General features: G+C 39.8%; 1 protein-coding gene across 2 annotated transcripts in view; it reads right to left on the bottom strand.

Moving 5' to 3' along the window:
* LOC124299423 (annulin) overlaps positions 1–26,469 on the bottom strand; it is a 424,310-nt gene that overhangs the window by 342,698 nt on the left and 55,143 nt on the right. The window contains exons 1-2 of one of the 2 annotated variants that reach the window (XM_046752736.1): positions 19,284–19,371; positions 14,421–14,611 (exon numbers count right to left, since the gene is read on the bottom strand). In XM_046752736.1, coding sequence (XP_046608692.1) covers positions 14,421–14,591 — 171 coding nt within the window. In that variant the 5' untranslated portion in view covers positions 14,592–14,611; positions 19,284–19,371. Of the gene's footprint in view, positions 1–14,420; positions 14,612–19,283; positions 19,634–26,469 lie in introns of those variants that run through there. The other variant, XM_046752645.1, reaches the window with a different exon arrangement.

Consider the following 26,469-nt stretch of genomic DNA (forward strand, 5'->3'; position numbering starts at 1 on the left):
GGCAGGCGACTCTGTTTACTCCGAGTTCGTGATTAGAAGGGAGTACTGGGAAACCCGTATCTCCGACTAGGTGACATACGCTTCTTTCACTAGTCTTCAGTTGAAGCAACGGCCTACAAGCCCTTGTCTTACTGAAGGGAGCAACGGACGGAGGTGCTTGTTCACAAATTGAAGGCGGCTTTGGTGATACCTAAGTCCGCGCAGTTCGATCATCGGGGGTTTTGGGTCAATAAACCATAACAAAGTATAGGCAGGCGACTCTGTTTACTCCGAGTTCCTGATTAGAAGGGAGTACTGGGAAACCCGTATCTCCGACTAGGTGATATACGCTTCTTTCACTTGTCTTCAGTTGAAGCAACGTCTGAAGAAGCCCTTGTCTTTCCAAAGGGAGCAACGGGCGAAGCTGCTTGTTCACGTTCCAAGGCGGCTTTGGTAATACTTAAGTCCGCATAGTTCAACCATCAGGGGTTTTTCGGGTCTGATAAGCTGATCCAGCTTTTACCCATGAGAAGGGGTTCCTTATAAATCTGTTAAATTTTACAAAGAATACACTAATAACGGGTTTATCACATAGGCTCTGGCCCAAGATAAACCGCACCCGTTACAGTACACACAGCCAAATATAATAATCCACCTGTCAATTGCTGATACGGGTACTGTGAATCATTTGTCGCAGCCTCTTCCAACTTAGTGTTCGATGCCACTGGCGTCGCAACAGGTTTTGCCTCCGTCATACCAAACCGAGCAAGTAAGTTTTTGACGTATTCATTTTGACTCAGACTCAGCGTCCCTTTTTCCTTATCATTGTAAGAGTTAGTAGCCCGTGCGGGCTAAGGCGGCGCCACCGCCTGGTGTGACAGGGCTGAGGCGAGAGGGGGGGAGACTTGCGGGACAGTTGCCCGTAACCGCCAGAGAGAAGAGAAGTCAAAAATATAGTAAAGAGTTTTGTGAAATAAGAACCGGTGTGAGGCGACTCACTGAGTATTTATTCAACCGCCCAACCACCCTTACATTATGTACTACTTTCATACCTAAACAATCCGTTATAGGTCCTAAACATGTAACGCTAAAGTTACTTTTTAACAAATCAATTAATTTCTTTTTCTCCCTTTTGCAGTTGCTGAAAATAAAGAAATCATCAACATACAAAGCTACTGATACTAGCGTGTATTTCTTTTTCTTTATGTAAAGACAAGGTTCACATTTCGATTAAACGTAATCTATGCTTGTCACTACAGTGTGAATCTTCAGATTCCATACTCGACTAGCTTGCTTCAACCCATATATGCTTTTCTTCAGTAAACAAACTTTATCAGAATTTTGATCGTTAAACCCACTAGGTTGTTCCATGAAGATCTGTTCGTCTAGTTCACCATCCAGAAATGCTGTAGTCACGTCTAAATGTTCCATGTCCATGTCAGTTTGATTAGCAATAGCAAATAAGAGTCTGATCGTCGAGTGTCTCACCACTGGTGCAAACGTTTCGTCAAAGTCAATGCCATACTTTTGGCTGTACCCACAGGCAACCAGTCGAGCTTTGTATTTTTCAAAATACCCGGAGGCCTTCTTTTTGATTTTATACACCCATTTACATTTGACAACATTATATTCTATAGGTCTATCAACTAAGTCCCAAACATTATTGTCCAACAACGACTTATATTCTGTCACCATTGCTTGTTTCCGAAAAATTCGCATCTGCACACGATATGGCTTCTTGATAATTTAAAGGTTCATCGCAAAACGGATTGGACATTAAGGATACAAACGACATATCATAATCGTTAGACCATTTTGGAGCACGACGTTGACGAGCAGGTCTCTCGTCGCAAGCCCTTTCAGCCACCTCGGGTTCGTTCCGTACTTCTATTATAGTCTCGTCCTTTTCTCCATCTTCCCCTGCGGTAACCATGCTCTCTGAAGTGTCGACGGAACCGTCGTCCTCATCGAACGAGCTCTCGGGGTCTGATGCTTTCCCTGAACGATTACCGTCATCTTCAGCTTCATTATCACCATTGTCCTCCACAAGTTCTCCTTGAACAAGAGGTGGTGGAATTTCGTTCACAATTTGTTCATTATTTGAGTACAATTTCTCAATTTCTTGGGCAAGATCAATGTTTTTATCATTTTTGGAATCTTCCACGAATATTACACTGCGCGCTTTTATTACTTTTCTAGGTTCTGAAGGATCAGCGAGCCTGTATCATTTAGTGTGTTCGCAATACCCTACCACTATGTAATCTTAAGATTTACTGTCGAGTTTCTTTCTGCGTTCAGCTGGTATGTGTGGATAAGCTTTGCACCCAAATACCCGCAGATCACTCACGTCGACTTTAGAGCCGGTCCAGATTTCTTCAGCGTAGCTCCGGGAACTGCAACCGTCGGGCTTCGATTCTTGAGATACGTGGCAGTCGCCACCGCCTCTTCCCAGTAGCGCCTTTCCAGTCCAAAGTCCTCCAGTATCGATCTGGCTTTCTCCATTATGGTCCTGTTCAATCTCTCTGCGACTCCATTCTGCATGGGGTTGTAAGGTACTGTTGTCTCATGTATAATTCCATGTCCCCTTAGGAACCGATTAAAAGCTTTGTTACAGAATTCACTACCATTATCAGTCCTCAATCTTTTTATTTTCAAATGAGTCTGATTCTCTACAAGTCTTTTGAATTCAATGAATGCACTCAATGTCTCTGATTTGGACTTGAGCAAATAGCTAAAACTTTTTCTTGAGAAATCATCAGTGAAGGTCAGCAAATAACGCTTGCTACTCCACGAGTTCACAGATATGGGTCCGCACACATCAGAGTGTATCAGTTCCAATTTGTTCTGCGCTCTTTTAGCCTCACCTTTAGGAAATGACTTTTTTGCTTGCTTCCCCTTAATACATGGGATGCAATCCCTTACCTGTTCATCATCATTGAAACTTATACCATCGGTGAGTCCATTCTTCAGCATGTCCATGCTCGCCTCGCTGAGATGTCCCAGCCGTCTATGCCAAACCTCCCTCGATGCCTTATTCACCGACAAGGCTGCGGATTCCCGGGTTACCTTGGTAGCCCTATCTTCAAAAGTTGTCACAGCAACTTCTCGCGTCTGAGGGTATGGCTGCATGGATTGATCCAATCTATAGACACCGTCGACGTTGGATGCTGAAACTTTGCAGCTTCCTTTAATTTTGTAATCAGTCTTATCGTATACACGACACTTGTTTTTGTCAAACACAACTATCATGTCTGTTTCAGTCATTTTGCTCACAGACAATAAATTTGTGGCATGGTCAGGTACACATATCACATCTTTTATTGTCTCTTGAATGTCACCTTTTAGGTTAACTTTCACTTCACCTACACCATTACTTGTCAATTTTTGATTATTGGCAATAGTGATTTCTTTAGAGTCTTTATTGAAATAATTAACGAACTAGTCCTTGCGCATACTCATATGCGTTGTACAACCAGAATTGACAATCCAGTCGCTGTTGTTGAACATAGCAGCGCTCAGGGCGGTCGTCAACAGAAGAGATCCAGACTTCTTAGGCGTCGTACATTTTTGTTGAGCTTCAGTTTCATCAGTCTTCTTCTACTTTTTCAGTTCAGGGCATCTCGGCTTGATATGCCCAGGTTTTCTGCAGTGCTGACAAATCACAGTCTTCTTGCGATGATGATTCTTCGAAGAGTGCTTCGCGGCAAGGGCAGTCTCGCTCATTTTATTCGAAGCGGTGTCACTTCGTTGATAATCTTCTTGAAGTAACCTGGATTTGACCATTTCACTCGAGAGCGTTGTGTGTGTTGCTTCTATACCCATAACTAATGGCTCAAACTCGGTGGGCAATCCACCCAATAATAGCACCGCGATTTCTTCATTATTCACCTGATGTCCGATGTCGGCTAGTTGTTGAGCTAATAATACTAACCCGCTGACATAATCTTCCAGTGATGTGAAATCTTCATACCTCGTTCGGAGCAGTCGTCGCATCAAACTTAGTCGACGACATAAACCTTTGTTTTCGAACGCAGTTTTTAGGTTATCTCAAGCTAGTTTAGCCGTATCAGCTTCTCTGACGTGGGGGCAACACGTTGGTTGAACAGATAAACAAATCTTTGTCAATGCTTTCTGATCGCGATTTGCATCAGTATCTGTTCCCAATACGCAATTCCATAGACCATCTATGATCAACGACATCCGCATCGTGAACTTCCAATTGTTGTAGTTTGCAGTTCCTTCCAGTTTCTCGAACGTATGTCCACTACCACCCATTATTACTGACGCAGTTATAGTCACTGTGTTAGTAGTGGCCATGTCATCCGCGGTACACAATTTTCAGACCGATTATTGTACTTTACGAAACACGAGTCAGACACGCGGAAAAGTTCATACCATGAGGTAAAATAACTTTGAATCGAGTATCTTTTAAATTCTTCGAACGTGAACACAAATGGCCCATAAATATTATAGCCGTGTCACGAGCGCCGCATATTTACCCAAGACTATATTACCGATTATATCAATTATTATTATCGATTAAAGTTATTCTTGGATATGAAGGTCACAACTCAAAACACTTTTTATCGTGTTAACGTTTCGGCCCTGGTGGGGGCCCTCCTCAGAACAATTTTATTTAAATATCTGTCACGAACAAAATAAAAAATACAAAATGATATACAAATAGGTTTGACAAAGTAAGACATATTGATGTAAATAATATGCAAAGGTGTTGAAGCAAGTATAAAAGAGAGATTACCTCATATGCGATAACACTTCCAATTACATAAAAGCGTGTTGATAATTGAAGAATAAATAGAACAAAAAGGCAAAAACGACAAAAAACGAAACACACTGCGTTCGCGACACGTAACTCCCACGAATACATAATTATAGTTGGTTTGTTAAAAGAATTAAAATACACAGCCGTTATGGTTGAGTCAGAGCACATAAGCACAGTGGAACGTCTAGTGTGTAGTGGGAAGAGGTCGATCTCAATAGTTATCAGAGCAACGCAGAGTCAACGGGTTAAACGGAAAACAAAATTTTTTTTGTGTTAAGAAGGTAAAATCGAGAGCAAGCTCAGTCGGTAATGGACAAATTACGATGGTCGTATCACAGAGGTGTAAATATTGCTTAGGTGTACTATGTCTTGTTTACGGTTGACAGAATTAGGATGTGCTACGATATTGCACATTTCCAAAAGAAGCCTATTATAATACAAAGGTTCAACATCAATAATGCTAGCTTGAGAATAGTTAAAAGAGTGGTCGAAATCGATGGCATGTCTCGTCAATGCAGTATAATATTAATTTTCAATTATTATTATCTCTAGAAATAAGGAAGCATAGTTTTAGTTAGTCTGTATAAAATAATTTATTATAACCAGTTCGTGGAGTAACCAAGCGCAACGGCGTAGTTGGACAGCCAGCAACGTCAGCGTCTTCGCGCCCGCCAGATCCCGGATGTAATCAACACCGGGATGAGGCGAGCGCGAAATCACGCGCTTCGAGGATGACTGTTGCGAGGCGAGCCTTTGTTCCGGAATTGTGGATTTAGCGAAAACGCCGAATTGTAAATTCAGCGGAAACTCGCTCGCCACCCGACGTTCCAAGGGGTGTCGGACGAGCGAGCGAAGGCAGTCCCGTCTTGAGACCGTCTGAATAACGACATCAACGGAAACCGGCTCCTTCGAAGCGACCACGTATGGAGATATAAATCCTTTTTCCAAAACCGAAGATTAAAGCGTAATTGCCTAATCTACCCTCGGCCGTAAAAGGTTACTCGCGTCGCGGTGTCAGTCTTACGAAGCTAGTAATAAGTGCAATCGTTAAGCCACGAACTCTATAGAGCAGTGTAGCCTGTAAGTAAGAGTAAGTGAAGGCGTGTATACTTCGGCACCTTCGAGGCCGAAGCTGCAAGCGAGAGAGGCAGAGAACGTGAGTAGTATAAGACCAAAATATTGTAAGCTTCCTTGTTTAGCACCTTTTCTGCTTTTAGTTTGAGCTATTAAACATTTTTTACTTTGCTTCCTTCAAAATATTGGTACGTTCAATTGAAATCCTCCAAACCTATTCCCAAGGAACGCCCTGTAGAGGACATTCGTCTCCCAACCCGCCAAAAAAATAAATATAAACCTCTGTAAGAACTAAGAGGGTTGAAGCCGTCGCGTGCGAGACCGCTCCGCACCTGACAGCCGCACAGCGCGAAAACTTCCTGGGCCCATAACCTGTTGGTTTTGGGATCGGGCGGAATAATAAAGGGTTGAATGTCGGTAGATATTTGTGTGTAGTCTTTATTCAATACCACATTGCGTGTGAGGGGCACAACAAGTAAAAAAGGGAAGGATATACAGAGAATCGAAGTGGAAGAACATGTACTATACAGTCTTTAGATTATGTAGTTAGACTAGCCTTTGATTATATAATGAATGTAGATCTGTCTGTCTATCGTACATTCCAAGACAACCGACGCTGCTCTCGAGTCGCATGTGACCGAAGAAGCACGCATTATCAAAACCACATTTATATTACTATTATATTAAGTAAATAATCCAGAGTTTCTTTATAATAAATCACTAACTCAAATTGTTGTTACTCTATCCCGCTCATACAATCCAGCCTGAACAAGTTACAGAAATCATTGAATAATCTTTGAGTTTTCATGAGATCTATTGCATAACTCGTTGTAGTAAAGTGAAAAATATTACAAGAGAAATTACCCAAAACAGCAGTTAGTTAATTCATAACTAAATACTAGGGATGGGAGATCTCAAGCAAAATATCGATTCTCAGAATCGATTCGAATTGATTTTGGAAAAATCGATTCATCCAAAAAATCGGATACAAAAGACTGATCTTTAGAAGATCGATCGTTATTTTTACTTTTTAGTTTAAATGGAAACCGGTGGCTAAATTGGAGATTAAAAATCGTGTCACACAAATGTAGTACTTATTCAACAGTTTTGATGTTCAACAATAGTTTGCTTTGGGTCATATTTGTTTATCAAAGCAATAGTTCTCATATACTGTAACGTGGCATTTCCTTTGATGTATGTCCGCTACAAGGTGCTCCCTGAACCCTGGGCGGAACCCACGGTTAGGGGTTTCAGGGATCGGGTCGCGAAGTAATTGTAGAACAGCGCCAGAACTGGAGTCACGCATCCGAACTTCCGAAAGGGACACAGTAGAGAATCATGATCGAGATATTGCAGGTTTTTTTTTTTTTTAATCCTTTTCTTTAGTACACCGGCCACAGGCCAGCGGCCAACTCCGACGTCCAGGATATTTCAGCGAGGCGGAATAGCGACGATCTCGTGGGAAGGATGTCGAGGCTGCTGAGGGGAGCCAACGCAGATCCTGCAGCGTGGGAATCCAAGGCGGACGCCATTCCCGCTGGCGGCCGCCCGGCCGGCGCGCCGCAGCCTCTCCCCCTTCGCCCCGCCAACAATTGCCTAGCGAACTTGCGACGGACCGACAAGCGATGAGGGAGCACCACGCTCGCCACCAAGACGTCATGGAGCTGCACGGAGGTCGAAATTGCGATTTAGCGTTGAGTTCTGCGCCGCGATGCTATTAAAGGTGCGCGTCGAGTTGCGCAATCGACGAAATCAATGACGGGTCGATTATTGCGTATACTCGTACGTATGACGTCACGTATGGGATGGCGTATCGAGATCAGTATTGCGGCAGGTCGTAGATTTTTGAAACCACTCTAGTTCTGGCGGTCGTGACAGGTAGTCACGTTTTAGGGAATTTCGCGAAGTAATGGAGCCGCCCAAAAATCGCGAAGGGGATGAAGAGGGTGTTGCGAGGATGTAGAAGGAAAGCGCTTCTTCTATCCACGCGATTGAATTTCGAATATAATTGCGAAAAGGCTTGCCGAGTAACGGATAGCCATTTTGGATTCGCGTAGTAGAAAAGTACTCGAAATTCTTTTGCCGATTATTTTGCTTGATGACCGTAGCCTAAGTACGCGTGTTAGAGTAGAGTAAATTTTGAGTTCTTGCGAAAGTTGAGTAGAGTCACGGGTTTTAGTTGAGTCTCTCTCGTATTTGAAATTAAGTACAGCCGAATTCCGCTGTACCGGGTCAAGCCGCGTTATCGGGTTTTTCAGTGTCACCTCTCGAGTAGGTTGGGAAGTGCCGAATTGGAGTGCTTGGATTAGCGAATAACGTTTTCGAGGATTTCAGGAAGGTTAGATTTCGGATGCGTTGCGATAGCGTAGGTTACGTTTAGTTGCGCTTGCGCTTGGTTAAGTTGCCGTTTATTTAAGATAGTGTTTAGTTGAGTTGAGGTTATGTATAGTCGAAATTGTAGTTGCGTTGAGTAGCGGTTGAGACGAGAAGTTAGTATATTGAGTTTTGATTGCGTCTGAAGTATCGTGGCGTTAAGGATCTGTTTAGTTAAAATAAGCTTCAAGTTAAGTGAAGTTGTCACGTTTAGATTTAAGACAGCTCGCGGTGGCGCCGAAGCTCCGAGTCGGGTACGATCTCGGGTGGGATTGAGGACGCCGTCTGTTCGGTAGCTCGACGCCGCGCCGCACCGTCGAGAAAGTAGTTTTAGTTTCGGTTTCCAGCAATTATTGCTTGAGACGTCGTACTTTTTGACAAAGACAATTTGACGAATATTAAATAAAAATACACACCACCTGCCGCGGCCATGGTCCGTCGGCTGACGGGGCTCCAGGCTAATTATTTAACTAGTTCTATAAGTTCGTTGGGCGCTAATTGGTTTGAGGAACCAATACCTAAATTTCCGTTTATAAATTGACCATTAATAAATAAATAATTAAATAAGGAATTCGACTAGCTCGGTCATTAAATAGAAGAGACAACAGAAGGAGGATACGTGGAGGACCAAAAGTAATTGCAAGACAATAGAAAAGCGCATAGGTGAAGATATATAAATTTATTCACTTACTACTTGACGATGTACCAGATTAAGTTATCCCTCTTAATTGGCGAACTAACAATTAGTTGAATCGACGACAGATAGTTGAAGTAACTATTCATAAAACAGTATGTATGATATTAAATTTGACGAAATCGAACCTTATACGGCCGAGACTCCTCGAGGACCACTCACAACTGAAGTGTGTTTATTCTTCGCAGCTAGTCTGCGCCGATCTCGCGTCTTCGCTTTGCTGCCGACCTGTTACAACATATGCAGGCAGGGGTGCTTATTTCGCGGTCAAACACAGTGTGAGTCTCTCCTCGTGGAGCGTGATACTTGGTCTAATCTATAGGTTGACAGTACAGTTGACGATTATGTTTTTACTAATTTTCTACCTACAGGTTAGTGTTGATTATCAGGTTTCGGGGGTTGATTGAGTTCTCGAGGAGTCAATTCGAGTTTTGACGTCGAGGAAGAGTTTTATTTTCCTGTCACATGCTATTGAAGCAAAATTGCGAATTTGCGAATTGAGAGTAGCGCAGGGAGATCTTGTGATTGTTGAGTGAAATTTTAGTTAGGGAGCCGCGAGCTCAGTAGAGTAAGGAATATCATAGGTTAAGTGTAATTTTCTGTCGATTTTTAGAATCGCGATGAGCGACTTTTGAATTATTTTTTGTTTTTGAATCACCACTATTGTGAAGATTTTACTTTACTTCTTTTGATAAGTAGTATGTGATATTCGAGTGTCTCTCTCTCTCTAAAAATTACCTCTCCCCTCTCCGCGGTACTGAGCTACCGAGCATAATTCCGAGGTAGAGCGCATTAACGATAAGTTCTCGGTCATTTTCTCCGAGTGGCCGAGGTGCGGAAAAAATCCACGTCACAATGCTTAAAATCGAAGGATTTTACCAGAAGATCTGAATTGAAGTCGCCTACGATGACTAGGTTCTTATAGGCATGTGAGTGGATAAGGAAAATATCTTCGAATTCATATACATACACGGACAGAAAAATCTGAGAAAAATTACCCTGCTGTTACTATAATCGTGATGTAAAAGACACCTAATGCAGTTTTTACCGTGCTGCATCAGAAAAATGCGTCGTCACATTTTTAATTTTGTGCTGCCGAAATACATAGTTTCTAAGCAAGGTAGTAATTTTTTTCATAAAAATCCATAATTTTTGTAACATGCATCAATAAAAACTGCATTAGGTGTCTTTTACATCACGATTAGTAACAACAGGGTAATTTTTCTGAGATTTTTCTCTCCGTGTACTGTAGTGTTTGTAATGAAACGCAGAACTGCTGGCATAAAGCGAAAACATGCAACAATTGCGGTAAAATCGGTCACATGCAAACTGTATGCAAGGCGCCAACAAAAAGTAAACCGAAAAAGGTACATAATGTCGAATAAAACGATGATTGTCATCATAGTGAATTTGATTTTGGTAGCGACAATGAGGAGAACTTTGAAGATTTATTTTCAATAAACTGTAATTCAATTAAAATTAGACCAAAATGACTAGATGTTAAAATTGAAAACAAATTGATTATTGTGAAAGTAGATGGGAGATCACCAATTTCTCTAATAAGCGAAGTTGATTACAAAAAAAAATTTACTAAAAATAAAATAAACCCTACCGAAATCGTATTAAACTATTACAGCGGTGAAAAGTGTAAGCCCATAGGAATGCTATGTAACATTGAAATTAGGTATGGTACCATAATAGCCCGAGCAAACTTATATGTTGTCGGAAAAAAGGGAAAACCACTCATGGGACGTGATTGGTTAAACAAACTAGGACTGTGGCCATTAGGAATTGAACAGTCGATAGAAGAAATCAATCTAATAGAAAAACAAAGCAATAACAGCAAAAACTCAACAAATAAAAATAAAGCCGCACAAAAGGAAACAGAAAATGTTAAGGTTAACCGCGAAGAGAAACTGTTGCAAGTCAAAAGAGAAGAAATTTTCAAAAAATACGATAAATTGTTTTCCCCCGGCACTGGTGTGTACAATAAAGCTAAATTTGCGATTAGAATGCTTACACAGACAGCTCCTATATTTTACAAAGCACGAACTATGCCATAGATATATGTCTAGAATAGATGGATTAGTCAAGGAAAAAAAATTAACACCAGTTGAGGTAAGTGAATGGGGCACACTAATAGTTCCAATCATTAAACCCGACGGGTCCGTAAGAATCTGCGGCGACTATAAAGTCACAGTTAATAAAAGTATTATGACAGCTAGACACCCACTACCTCGAATTGAACACTTAATCGCCAACCTACAGGGTGGTGTTTTCTTCTCAAAAATTGATTTAAAAGAAGCTTATGCACAAATTTTATTAAGCGATGACTCCAAAAAATATCTAGTACTAAACACCCATAGAGGTCTTTTTATGCAAAATGTGTTACCGTACCGAATTCCCTCGTCTCCCGGATTTTATTAAAGTTAAATGAAACAAATATTTTCTAATATGACCTCCGTAACAGTTTTTCAAGATGACATAGTAGTTGAAGCTAGTACGCTAGAAGAATGTATTAAAAATACAACGGCCGTATTAGACAAGTTGTTAGAATGCGGATTGAAATTAAAAAAATCAAAATGTGAATTATTTTGTAGAAAAATAAAGTACCTAGGGTATAGCATTGATGAATTTGGAGTACACACCTTGAAAGATAAAGTAGAAGCAATTGACCAAGGACCCACACCTACGAATGTCAAAAAATTGCAAGCCTTCTTGGGCATGATAAACCACTATGACAAATTCATTGAAAATCGAGCAACAAAATTTCAACCGCTATATGAGTGCTCGAACAAAGACCAGTTTCGATGGACGGAGGCAGGCCAAATTGCGTTCAAAAAAGCCAAAGAAGATTTAAAATCAGCAAAAGTACTTATTAATTTTGACCTAAATAAAAAAGTAATATTAACGTGTGACGCCTCAGATTACAGGCTTTCAGCTATAATTTCGCATAACACTCCAGAAGGTGATCGTCCGATTGCTTACGCATCTAAATCCCTAATTCATGGCGAAAGAAATTATGCAACAATAGACAAAGAAGCCAAAGCAATAATTTTCGAGGTCACCAAATTTTATGATGATCTGTATAGAAGGAAGTTTGAATTGCGTACGGACTACCAACCGCTCGTCAGAATTTTCGGAGAAAAGAAAGGCATACCTATTATGGCTACACGCAGATTACAGAGATATGCAGATTTTCTAAAGGCCTTCCAGTACGAAATAAAACACGTAAAATCAAAAGATAATAGTGCAGACGGCTTATCGCGTTCACCGATATCTCTAGACAACAAAAATAACAGTGTTAATGAATCGGTAGAGTACACATATCTCAATTATGTAGAACAAGAATCATACACCTGCTTAGATAGTAAATTAATTGCTAAAGAAACAAGAAAAGATAAACAATTATTCAAAATAATTTTATTTCTAAAAAATGGTTGGCCCAACAAAAAACTGATCTCAAGTGAACTAAAAACTTACCACATAAAAAAAGACGAATTAATGGTCGAACAAGACTGCTTCATGTGGGGATATCGGGTTATAGTACTGTCAAAATTGAGAAGACAATATTAGCCAAATTACATGCCTCACATACCGGCATTGTAAAAATGAAATCTACAGCAAGATCATTTTTGTGGTGGCCCAACACCGACAAAGACATAGAAGACATAGCCCGTTCTTGTAGTGACTGTATTGAAGTGGGTGACAACCCAGTTAAAAGCGAATTAAACTCATGGAAATGGCCAGACATAACATGGCTAAGAGTTCACACAGACTTCATAGGATCATACAAAGGGTACACTTTTCTCTTATTGATTGACGCGAAAACAAAGTGGCCAGAAGTGTTTCAAATGAAATCAACAAATGCATCTAAATGCATAGAAATGTTTCGAAAAGTTTTCTCACGTTTTGGTGTCCCACTTCAAATATAGTAAGCGACAATGGCCCACAATATACATGTAAAGAATTTTCAGAGTTCGTAAAAAAACTAGGAATCAAACATATTTTCAGCAGTAAAATATCCAACATCCAATGGGGCAGCTAAAAACGTTGTCAAAACATTCAAAAGAAAACTGAAAATTCTATTAAATAAGGGACAAAATGTACAGATCGCTATTGATAACATATTATTCGACTACAGAACCTCAAAACACTGTACAACAGGCGAAACGCCAGCTAAATTAATGCTAGGTAGACAACTACGCACCGAATTTGATTTGATACGTCTCAATATACAAATCGAAAATAATTTTGAATTAGATAGGCAAGCTCGGAACTCAAGAGCGAAGAGAAAAATAATATTTCAACCGTATGAAAAAGTATGGCCAAAAGACTTTAGTATAAACTCACCTTAATGGGTCCCAGCTACAGTGTATAAAAAGCTAGGGCCAGTAACATATAGAGTAAAACTTGAATCGGGACTTATCGTTAAGCGACATGCGGATCAATTACAAAAAACTTGTTGGAAATCCTCGCACTCGAATATAACACAAAATGACGCCACGAAAATAGCGCCAAGAAGGTCTCCCAGATTAAATAAATAATTCTATTTGTAACTACGTCTTCGTCACAAATTAGTGGGGAAGAGTGTAGTGTTTGTATACAATACATGTAATGTAGTAATACAGTATCTATATATATATAAGCAGATAAGGAGTGGGGATAGACCCCCTAACTTCGACGTCTAATCACTCTTAATAAAGCCTCTCTCAGGTAAACACTTCTCTGTTCATTCTTCCTTCAATACATTACACATACCTTATCTAGAGTCTCGAAATTCATCGATTTGAGTTACCAGTGATTGTGCGTTGCTGTGACATATAAGTGATTTATCAGATTTAGGCAATGCAATACAGGGTAGAGTATTGCTTGACTTAGGATAATGGGGGCAAGTTATAGATCCATGTTTATTCTCAAATCCCACGATAAGTGGTTCGAAATCACGCTCAGGCAGAACGACCCCACTGGATAGGGCAACTGAGTCTAGAGGGGTTTCAGTAGTAGTACCAGATAGTCAGCTACGAGGTCAAGGAAGGTCGCTAAGTTTGCGGACGCAATGGGTCGAATCGTCATTATCTTTTCTTAGGTGAACTGCTCCATTCCTGACCCAGATGTGTTTGTATCTATGTTGACGGGCAAACAGACGGCTAGCATTGTAGAGTTACAGTTCAGATGACGTAAGTGGTACAGTGATATATACACGACTGTTAGGCAAGTTGGAGTCGATGTTTTTTGCTGACAAGTCCTTTAAAATGCGTTTCTTGTCGATCCACATCTTACACTTTATAGAGGAAGCAAACTTAACAATGAGTGGCTGAGGTTTACCCTCAGGATCAGGAATGTGAAAGGCTGCAGTTACGTCATAAGCTGTGTCAGAGATCCGAAGTGCCGCAGCGATACGAGACACCTCACCGAGTGCTGAAGTGTCAGCAATATCAGGAAGACCTGTTATAAATATTTCAAAATCACGTCGTTGTTTCTAGAAGGAATTAAATCGAGCTGATCATTTCTCACATGACTTAGATGTGTTCCGATAATTCGAAGTTTCAGCTCGTAAGGCACTGCACTCGTCAACAAGCTTCTGAGCACGATCATCCGCAGCGCCGTCACGTTTTTCGAGAGAAAGACAGCGAGCATTGAATGCCTCATTCGCAAGGGCGAGTTTGTCGATTTTAGTAACCGCATCTTGTGTGGTTACGGCAATCCTGTCAATTTTAACAGAAACATGGTCAAGACAGGATTTCATATTATTTATGGAAGACAGCTTAGAGTTCATTTTGCTGACGGCCCTAGTGACGTTGAGGATATCCCTGGAGAGAGACGCTCAGGAAATCGTATCTAATTCGGTGCGAGACAAAGTAGGTTGACCCTGATTGGTATTTTCAGTCGCCATGTTGAAAGGATTAGGTTGGCGCTGCTGATCTACTCCAAATGTGGAAGACGCGATAGATAAGCTCGAAAGTGGAGTGTCAATAACGCATCTGTGGCAGGCATATCGAAAGTTTACGGACCGTATGACTTTAAACGGGAGAGACAGATGATTTTTTACGCATCTATATATAATGAAAAACGCGTGCACATCCACCTTGGCAATGAATTTCGCTGCTACACACGGATCACCCACATTTACCACAGTTTAGCGTCATGTATATGAACTTAGGCGTGGGAGAATTGACAGGGTACAATCAAGAGTTAGTGTCAGTGTTTGATCACCGTGCTAATCACTTGCTATAAACAGCACACAGCTTAATCATACACATGGCCCATATACCCATGGAACATATGCACAGGGATTGTCACGAAATTTCGAGGCACATTAGATACTTGAAGACCTAGTACTGCTGAGAGAAAGTTTTCACTTGTACATAGAGTTCAAATAAAGGCAGATAGCAAAATACTAATGAAATTCATTTTAACAGTGAAAGAAGCGCTATCCATTGATACCAGGTAGAAAATGGGGTATTGCAGATGGACCGGATAACAAGCATAAAAGCAGGAGCAGATCAGAAACCCTATCAATTCACGTACAAGCACAGAGAGAGAGAGAGAGAGAGAGAGAGAGAGAGAGAGAGAGAGAGACAGAGAGAGAGAAGTGTGAAAAAAAACATGAATTATCATAAAAATTGAAAATTCAATAGCATTTTGTGAATATTATTGTGAAAGAAATATAGTATAGTTAAAAGAATCCCACGATGACTCTCAACGGAATTATTTATTTGTTACATAAGCGGCGCGTACGGCTCCGCCCGCCGAGCCTCAAGCCCCCTACTGCGCTGCCCGGCATCATTTTCCCGACTACCAGCACTCGACGAACTTCAATATTTTCAATATACTTCGATATTTTTTTTTGTTTCCGAAAATCAATTGAGATAATAATAAACAAAATCATGCTAAAACACTGTTATCTCCGGTTATAATCAAGAGATTTCTATTATTTTTTTTTACATATTACTCGTCCAAGGTATGGGAAGAAGAATCAATAATAATATTAACGGTAATGTATGTATTGTCGGAAATATATTGGTTTAGAAGCAAAAATTTTCTAAATCACCAAAAGTTGCCAATTTTGAGTATGAAATCTTATTTTCAATTTACGAAACGTAGTTTCTACGTACTGACACAATGATTTTTTCTAACCTCATAGGCCAACATGACCGGGAATGACAGCTGTTGTACGGATTTTGGCTTGTCGCGTATAGTTGTTTAACTGTACGACATAGGTAAGAAATCGTTGCACTGTTCTCTAGAGACCACATTCTATTATCTGTACCATGAGTTTTAAGGCCATACGTTAATTACTCATCTATTTATAACAAAAAATTAAAGAATTCATTCTATATGGTTTTTCTCATTTTGCGGCTGAACAAATAACGATAATTCACTGCGCAAAGGCTTGTTTCTTAGTAAATGATGAGACGAAAAACTTTCGTATTCACAGTTTATATGTGTAACCCATACAAAAATAGTTTATCCACAAAAGATGAATTTTAAATCGTTTAAACATTTTTTGCGGCCAAACCTGCACCTCACTTCTATGGGACCTTTGAGGATATATTTGTAGGGGTCGATTCTACCTATTAATATATTGGCCAACCCTAATTACGCCAGAGTAGAAGTCACTTGATCTAATGTCCAATTCGATGATGAAGCGTTGTTGTACGCTTATAAGCAGTCTGGCTGATTGCGTAAAATGTATGAGTGTATTGGCACGTGTGCGTTAAGCCCACCCTTGTTCACGAAAATACACGGTGAAGTAAACCAGAATAATTCCCTGTATGATACATGCATGGTTTGACGACGCAGACGACCTTTAAAATGGGGGTCCACCTTTCAGGATCAGCCAAACAAATCTCATCACTCCAGAAGTACATTTAGTCCGGAAGGTAGCGTTGCAAATATAAAAGTCATAGTACGCCGGCTGATATTAACATCGGTAGTTGATCTCATATCACTAATGAGTGAACCGACCGTCAGCTGTACAAGTAGCGGTCGGTGTTGGTGTGGGAGGTCGCGAAATTGGTAAAAAAATAAATAAAATCAGGTAATAGTACGCCGGCTGAAACTTTTTGTAGAAATAGTTGACATTATACTAAGCTGAAAAAAAATAGTCAGTTGCATCGTGGAGGGGGGACTATGCGTCAGCTGCTCGCATGAACTTGTAAAAACAACTCAAAATTAAGTTATAGTAAGCCGGATGAAATTTAACTGGGTGATTGTTTAAATAATTACAAGTACAAAAACAATAATCAGCTGCGTGTTTAGCGGTGGAAAGACCGTCAGCTGACGCAGTAAAGATACAGATTATTTGAGCAATGCACAGTATCTTTCAGAGTCCAGCTGACAGAACTTCCCTCCCCGCACCCTGCTGACTGATATTTTCCGCAATCGTAATATTATTACCTATTCCCCTATCGTATTGTGAAATTTCAACCGGCATAGTGACGATTCAATGATAATTTTGGAAATTATATGTGTACACCAATATCGTACGAAAAAATTTTGTTTTTCCCTTTTTTATTGTTATACATGAACGAAATGCGTCATATGAAATAAAATAGCGTGTGAAATGGAAATAATATTAACTAAAATAAAAATAATTTAAAAACGACGAGATATAAGTATTGAAATTGGAAACTTGATAGAAATTAGTCGATGTCTGTTGTATCGATGTCGTATTCATTATCCCATGAATCGTCATCGGGACTCTCCTGGATTAGATCGTACTCTTCGTCCTGTGTGGTATTATCTACTCGATTCAACAGAGAGACACGTACGCGCAAATGTGCGAAATTTTAGGAGGAAAGGTTCAGATAGCCCGAAGATTGTGTTATGGACTCAACCGGCTCCAGAAACTATCTCTAAATATGTGTTATAAGGAAACAGCGTAGTAGCAATGCTCCAATATTTTTAAATTTTACTGCGTCAGCTAAACCACCGCTAAACACGCAGCTGATTATTGTTTTTCTACTTGTAATTATTTAAACAATCACCCAGTTAAATTTCATCCGGCGTACTATAACTTTATTTTATGCGTTTTTTTACAAGTTCATGCGAGCAGCTGACGTATAGTCCCCCCCTCCACGATGCAGCTGACTATTTTTCTTCAGCTCAGCATAATGTCAACTATTTCTGAAAACAGTTTCAGCCGGCGTGCTATTGCTTGATTTTTTTTTCACTATTTTCGCGATCTCCCACACCCACACCCACCGCGGGCGCGTCAGCTGACGGTGGGTTCACTTATTAGTGATTCGAGATCTATTGAAAAAGATGGTAATCGATCGGCGTAAAAACACTACCTAAAATGCAACGCTACCTCCCGGACTAACTGTACTCTTATAGATATAGGTTATAACCATTGTGACGGGTTTTGAGTCCGCACGAATAATATGGGTGGGGACGACAATTAGAGACGGGGCGGATGTAATCGGTAAAACTTAGTGAGTGTATTTTTGCACCGGGGGTTGACTTAAAATACTAGATACAAAGGGGTTGTAGACTCGAGCGGTGGCTGATCACGCCTCAGCCCTTAGCGTTCCTTAATACTAACTTACAGCTACGCGCGCGGGGGGGGGGAGTGTGAGGTGCCGGGGAATGTGAGGTGGTGAGGGTTGATATTGCCAGGGGACGGGGGATGTCGTGTGATGGGGAGTGTAAGGTAGAAAGGGTTGGTATTGCGAGGGGAGGAGCAGATCGGCTGTAGAGTGCAGGCTAACCTGGTGTCGTCGGCGTGTGTGTGGGTGTGTCTCGAGGTGTGGTGGAGGGTAGCTGGGTGTATCGGTGTGCGTGTCTGTGACTTTTTCTCTTTCTTTCTCTCTCTCTCTCTCTCTTTCGCTCTTGGGTGCTCTACGCCGGTGTGGCTGCTGCTACTGCCGTGCTCGTACTGAATCTCGCGCTCGGCTCTGCCGAGCGTCGGGGGGCTTCGGTGATGTTCGGGTCTTTCCCGACGGGACAGGGCTCACCCGTTCGGCTCTTCCCCGCGGGTTTGGGGTTTGTTGTGACTTGCACTCTAGGTGCAGCGTCACACCATATTAGACTACGTACTGAAGACCTAGGTAAGGCATGCGAACAAGAAGTTTGCCGTTTGCTCAGACGGTTAAAGTATTGAAGCATCGCCAAAATGATTTCACTTGGTAAAAGAAAAGCAGAGCTATTCTGGAGTGTTCGCAATCAAAAATAGACCTAGCCTGCTATGGGTGATGTTAACTTAAGCATCCAGTAAACTCCTTGCAACAGTAATAATTATCTTGGCAAAAATGCATTCACAGAATGACTGCACCATGTGGAACGATATGGAAATTTAACAATTTCATTTCAGTCCTGAAGCATGCCACAAACTAGATATTGTATAATCTGGTTTCGAATAAATAGAACACTCACTTTCAATTTCAACGTGTTACCGTCAAAATAATCTTCAACTGCATGCCATGGGCCTTCACTGTCACTTTCAGTTTTCAGAACTGGTGCTGCGACTAGGGTTCCATGTCCGTATTGTGGTTTTTCAACGCCATCCAGAGTGAATACCAATGAAATTGCATCGGTATTCGGATTGTATGCGCGTGACAGAATAAGTTTGATGTAGAACGGTTCTCCTCTGCGAATGATCAATCTGGCAGTATCATTCTTACGTCTTGATAATTCAAACCTTGACGTTCTATGGGCCTCCGCATTTTTCAGCACACATTGGTCTACGTTGACAACCGTCAGTATAGAAACTTCAGAATCTCCCCCTGGAATCAAGGATATTATTGGTTTTACAATACAATTCGTGAAATAGTGTCTCAAACATGAATTTATTATTGTTCGACGAAACTTGAATAGTACTTCATGTAGCATGGCCGTAAAGTCAGTATTTTTAAGCAAGTATTGGGATCATTGTTCCAATCAAAAATAGCCTACGGGTACGCGCTATATGATGTTTTTATAAAAAATCATGAAAAGCCAGTTTGACGCCAGTTGAGATCTGCACCTCGTACCCCGCAACAGAAGTCACAGCTGCCACGTAGAGAAAAGGATGTACGACAATGCAATGTCTATAAAGCTAGGACCGCCACAACGGAATTTCACAGTAACACCAATTTTGTTGTTAAGGACGTTGCCTACTCCTGGCGGAACTGCTGCTTGCAGACGTTCACGCGATGCAAGTTTTCTCCGTCATTTATAAAGATATCGAACTTCTATTAAAAGCATTTTGAAGGCAAAGGAGCAATCTGTGTCGTGTATTTTTCCGAATTTCAAATTTTTTTTCGAAGCCGTAAAAAACAGCACTGAAAGTCAGCAAAGTTCCCGTTGTAATAAAACAAGAACGAATTTTTTTTCACAATTTTACGAAATACACGATACAGATAGATCCTTCACCTTTGATTTAGGACTAAGAGCAATAAAATCGAACTCAAGATTTGCGAGGAAACTTGCATGAGCTGAAGCATGAAACAGCGGATTTTCGCCGCGAAAAGCGATTGCTTGCTAGCGCCATCTCTGGCTTAAGCCGCCAGTCGTACGAACTAACGGCCGTAGCAGCAGTCTGCATTTAACGCGTGCAAACCCGTAATTCAAACCGCGAGACGCGAGCGTTATTCGGTGTATTCTTCGTGATTAAATATTAGTAAAGTATCTAAAACTCTTTGATAAGTGTTCATCAGTCATTCGCTATGACTAAGATAAGGAAAGTGTTACGGAAAAGTAAGAAAAAGGGCCAGGGCTGGAAAAATTTAGCGGCTTATCAGCGGGAGAGGTTGAGGTAAATAGAATGGCATCAAGTTTGCTTACATAGACTTGATTGTTTTCATTTTCAGACGAACTAACTACCATGCACGTTTTATTAATTCAGAACACCATATTTTTCTAACAATTTCTTCGAATTATTATTTACCGTCCCTTTCTCAATGTGTGTTTTGTAAACCTATTCTTCGGAAAATCGTTTTCCATCTTTCGTCCACTCACGATTACAAACTTACCAATGATTTTTACCGCACACTGATCTACCTAACTGACTATTTGATTGTGATATTTGACTTCTACTGGCCAAGGTCAATGCACAATACACTAATGAATTGAAAACATGACGTACTATCGAAGACATTGTTGCAGCTTGAAGTTTCAGTGCCAGCCACGTTCGGTACGCTACATTCACGTTTCGAAATGAGCCAATTATTCAGCTCGATGAGACCTGAGACTTGACTCCAGCACTGATTCAGCTTCATCAGTTATGTTCGGGTCTTCTCCAAATTACGAAAAGGAAGTGGTGCTATTTCGTAGTTTGGACGCCGAAAGGACTGATCTTTGACAAAATTATTCGCGACGACAATTTTTGGAAATTAAAAATGGAAAATAAATTAGCGGACGTTTTTCATTTCTGCCTTTTGCCAGCAATAGTAGACTCCAGACGTGCTTGAAAACTTCCGATTGGCGACCCTCCCCAAATAATTGAAGCTAGAAATTCTGCGGTCAAATCAAAAAACTCAACGACTGATGTTTCCATCCGTAAGAAAAAGAAAATGACAACCGACAGTACTAACGAGTAACTATACAGAAGTTTTTACATATTTGTATATTTTTCCTTTCATTTATACATAACCATTTCACAATAATGTCACACACAGAAAACTATTCTTGATTCAAGAATATTTTATTTCTTAGATCAAGAGTATGCTATTTTTTTAATAAAAATATCACATATTCTTGAATGAAGAATACTCAGCACTTGATTCAAGAATATTTTAATTCTTGATTCAAGGATTGTTTTCTTTGTGTGCAGGCCATTTTTTTATTTTTTGTATTACAAATCAACCCTCGCATGTATATCCTGCTTGTTAAATTTTCATTTTTCAGTTACAGCCCATTCGAAAGTTTGCACGGATACAACGTGCTTTCACATTATGTTTTCAAGTTCAGAAATTAATGAATTTCTGAATAATGATCTTTCATATTCGCTTGCTGAATGTTTGCATTTTTCATTCCATAATATTCATTGAAACAGTTTATTTTGAAGATTCGTTCTATTTCTATAATAATTATTTGTTATACCAATGAAGCGTCATAACTGAAAGCGAAAAGTATGGTATTCAACGCGATCGAATGTATATATTTTATTTATTGACGCGCCATTACTTTTGATTATGTTTTGTACCGTAGAGTTTGCTGATTTTTAAATACGCCTTATCTATCAATTTCTAATATACTCCTGCATGTATAAGTCAATTTTTTTGATTTACTAATTTTCTTTTGAATATCTATCGATGTATGTAACACTTGTAATTTTTCCTGGCATGGTTGAGAGGTCGGGACGGGATAGAGTGGGTCTCTTCGTCGCAGCAACTCCCACGTGGTGAGACCTGGGTCATTGATAACAATGTATTTAGTAGGTATGCGCGATTCTAGATCGATCAACTCAAGAATCGAACTTTTGGGTCGAGAAAATAGATCTTTTGTATTGATACTTTACTAATCGATTTTTTCTAGAATCGATTCCAAGTTTGCAAGGATCGGATTAGGTTCTTAAATCTTTAATTAAAAAAAGTTTTGAAAGTCTATTTTGGCATTCTGTATCTTATGAATAATATAGGTTTGAGAATACAAAAGAATCGACCAATTTCTAGCGCTTAGTAAATCTAATATCACAACTAATAAAAAAAGCTTCCCACCTAGTCGGCTGGGTTTGTGTAATATGTGTATAAGAACTACTGCTGTGATAAACAAATATGACCCAAAGCAAACTATTGTTAAATATCAAAACTGTTGAATAAGTACTACATTTGTGTGACACGATTTTTAATCTCCAATATAGACACCGGTTTCCATTTAAACTAAAAAGTAAAAATAACGATGGATCTTCTGAAGATCAGTCTTTTGTATCCGATTTTTTGGATGAATCAATTTTTCCAAAATCAATTCGAATCGATTCTCAGAATCGATATTTTGCTTGAGATCGCCCATCCCTAGTATTTAGTCATGAATTAGCTAACTGCTGTTTCGGGTAATTTCTCTTGTAATATTTTTCACTTTACTGTAACGAGTTATGCGATAGATCTCTTGAAAACTCGAAGATTATTCAATGATTTCTGTAACTTATTATTATTTGCATAAGCAATAAATATTTGAAATAATATGGATACGTGCCAACCTCTCCTTGGATCAACATATCCTAATCTCATTAACAACGCGAAACTCATACGGGCTTCCAGTTATATTCCTCGCACGTCAGAACTTCAGAACGTTCAAGTGCAAGCGGCCTGGTCCTAACGGAGCGCAAAGTGGGGGGCCATAGCACGCGAGGGGCACAGACTTAAGTCCTGCCTACTTTTCCCCTTGGCCGCCTGGCTTGAATCGCGCGGGAAGCCAAACTTGCCGCGCGAGCTCGGTAGGCAACGTCCTTAAAGGTTCTTTAAAGGCTATTTAAGTGCTCATCGTCGATTTTGCGGCTCCACAACTTGCGCCACCAAAAAAAAACGTGTAAAAAATTTTTCCGATTGTGTAGGAATTAACGGCTATTCAAAGGCTCTCGCTCCACCACTTGTCCCAAAAAACACCCCTGATGAAGGATGTTTCGATTGTTTGTCTCGGAAAGTGTGAAATTTATTGGTAAGTAGCTCAGGATGACTCTCTGACTTATAGGCTTTTCTGATACATAAGGTGCGATTTGACGGCTCCACCCTTGTTTCGTAAAAACCACTCTTTTGTATCCAAAACTGCCAGATCTGATCATAGACTTAAATTATAGCATCGAAATCGATCGGAGATCATTCTGCGATCTAGACGCTCTCGAGATATGTCATGTAAGATTTAACGGCTCCATCTTTTCAGCAAACCAATATGTAACTAATACATATGCGTAAGAGCACTTGCAGGTATTAGAGTGATATGATATAATAATGTATATGGTATACCCACGGTATTACATACAGGTCCGGAAACTAGTAGGGTGGGGAATGACTCAGATAATGAGGTAAAACCGTGGTTGTCGTCTTCGCCGTCTGCAGCGCTGCCCCCTCGGGGTGAGCCAATCATAAATCAGATCCGAACAGCTGATTTTTCGGAATCAACAATCCTGGATAACACTCAAAAATGAAGAAAGATGCGAATAAAAAATGATTGAGAAGTTTACTAGCATTCCATGGCGGGTGTGATAATTGTTTTATTTTAACGGAACCCTCAAATGTTTAACTCAATAAAATCCATAAACATCAAGCGAGGTCTCACAACTTTTGAGACAGTTTGACACACACTTTACACTGAGTTATGGACTGTCAAAAACTTCGATGAGCAGGTTATCTTAGCGGTATATATCTGTATCTATCATACCCCGGGCCAATGGCGCCCCTAGCGGATAGATAGGAAACAAGACCGTGTGCCTCACTAACGGTGACACCCCCTACCACTCAAAAGTGCCGGAGTTACCAGACCTGTATGTAAGACCGTGGGTAGACCCCAAATCTTCACGTATGCAAGCACCGCCAGAGAACAAAGTAATAAACATAGCGTACACATATCTATTTTGAAATGAGTGATGTATTCTTCACGTAACATAACGTCTATAAACGATACCTAATATTGAAGGCACATCCCAGGAACGAAGTAATATAGCACAGGAGACATACAGGTGACATAATATCTTTTTAAATATGTTACGTATTTTGTGTGTTAAACAATGCACACAAATAACACAAAACAATGAATGCATCTGATTTGGACAAGAAAGCATTAATTATAATATTATACGATTAAATATGACGTGCATCATACTCATGGATAAACTGTAGGTAGGTATATCTGATCGCCCAATATTTCTGCAAGCTCATTTGAAAAGCTCTTAATTGATGCATATATATCCCAGGCAGCACATTCATATCCCAGTAACGTAACAAATACTTGAACCTTGTTCCTTCCGACATTACAGCTACATTACATGTGCTCTATATGTACCGTACATTTAGTCTAGTATGTCCGCCACAAAACATTATGGTAGCTATATAACAGACACAGAACAGAGATACGTATCAATGATATCACAGATGTGGATGAGATTCACATCCTTGCAACTCCGATATGTATCATTTATGTTCTTATTTTTTGCATCCAGCGCATGGCAGTTATATTTTGCGGTGACATCAGATTCCTATTAGTCCAGTCGGAATGTACATGAATTTGGACGACTTCTATGCAACAGCCGTGCCAAATCGTAAATTTTTTTTTAAATAGTTTGGACCTCAAAGAATATAGTGTGAAATTTGTGGGATCGCAAAATGACGACTTTTGGCCGAAAAAATTATTTAAATAAACAAATGTCACTATTTTGATATTATTATCTCTGGAATGAGATTTATCGAAGAATGTTTCCTACAAAAAATGTGCGCCATAAGAAAATCTACAAAATAAGTCCTATGCAAAAATCACGTAGAATTATTAGTTTGGCGGTAAATCACTGTTAAACAACAATTTTTCGAAAAATTTCTTATTGTATTTACGTGGTTTATTTATAAAGTACTGTTCTGAAACTCATCCACCACCTAAAAGAAACTGTCCTGAAGAGATATTGTCAAGTTTTATCCAGCCATGTTATATAGTTTAGCGATAATGACCGATTTTCGTAAATCCGGCGTGTCGATATAACACTTGTTCCACAAGACCGAGAAGGTCCAAAAAAATCAGGGTGATTCTTTTCAGCATGCACATTCAGGATTTAACTGAAAAGAATAGGTTTTTTAAAAAAAATCCATGTTTTTCGAGGATATAAAATTTTAGCTTATAAACAAATAGAAGTTAAGCCTTAAATATTTAAGTTATTCAAAATGTTCTTCAAGATTCTCATAGGTCTTAGCGAGACGCGTAATTTAAAAAAAAAGTCTCAATATCTTTATTACAAGCCGAGGATACAATCATTTTTACGTTTGTTTAATTTGTTACTGTTTAAATCAACATTTTCTCGAAATTCAAGTTCGCGGGCATTTGTAATAGTGTTAGAAGTAATATTTGATATTATAGAAACCGTTTTGAGCATTATTCTCATGGCAGATCATGATTGCATTCGGTCGCTCGCGCGCGGAATATACGGATGGCGACGTCGGTGCCGCCGGGTGGCGTGGTGGGGGCCTGCGTTTTGCCCCGCGGCTCCTCTCACGCAGCTTAGTTAACTATTTCCATATCTCCCTTATAAATTGTCGTAAATAAATTTTTTTTTCTAATTTCACGCAGTTTTTTCTCACGAATTCAAAAATGTTCGTTAAAATCAATATTTTTCAATACGTACCGAAATAACTAGTTTTTAAATTTAATGTTGATGTTGGGAGGCCTATAAATAATCTTATATTTGAAAGGTGAGGAAAACAAAAGTAAATTTGAATTCGTCGGTAATTTTTTTTATTATCTCCAAAATTTTTAGCTTTACAAAAAATTTTTTAATGTTCGTTCGAATAACTGATATTTTTTTTCTTGTATATACATAGATGTATAAATTAGGTTGCAGTATTTTCTCACGTAAACACAATTCCTTGGAACACACAAAAAAAGAACTGCTCGAATATATGAAGTACGCTAGCAATAGTCTGTAATCTTTCTATCTAATAAAAAA

Source organism: Neodiprion virginianus, chromosome 1 (assembly GCF_021901495.1).
Source record: "Neodiprion virginianus isolate iyNeoVirg1 chromosome 1, iyNeoVirg1.1, whole genome shotgun sequence".
Classification (NCBI taxonomy): Eukaryota; Metazoa; Arthropoda; class Insecta; order Hymenoptera; family Diprionidae; genus Neodiprion; species Neodiprion virginianus.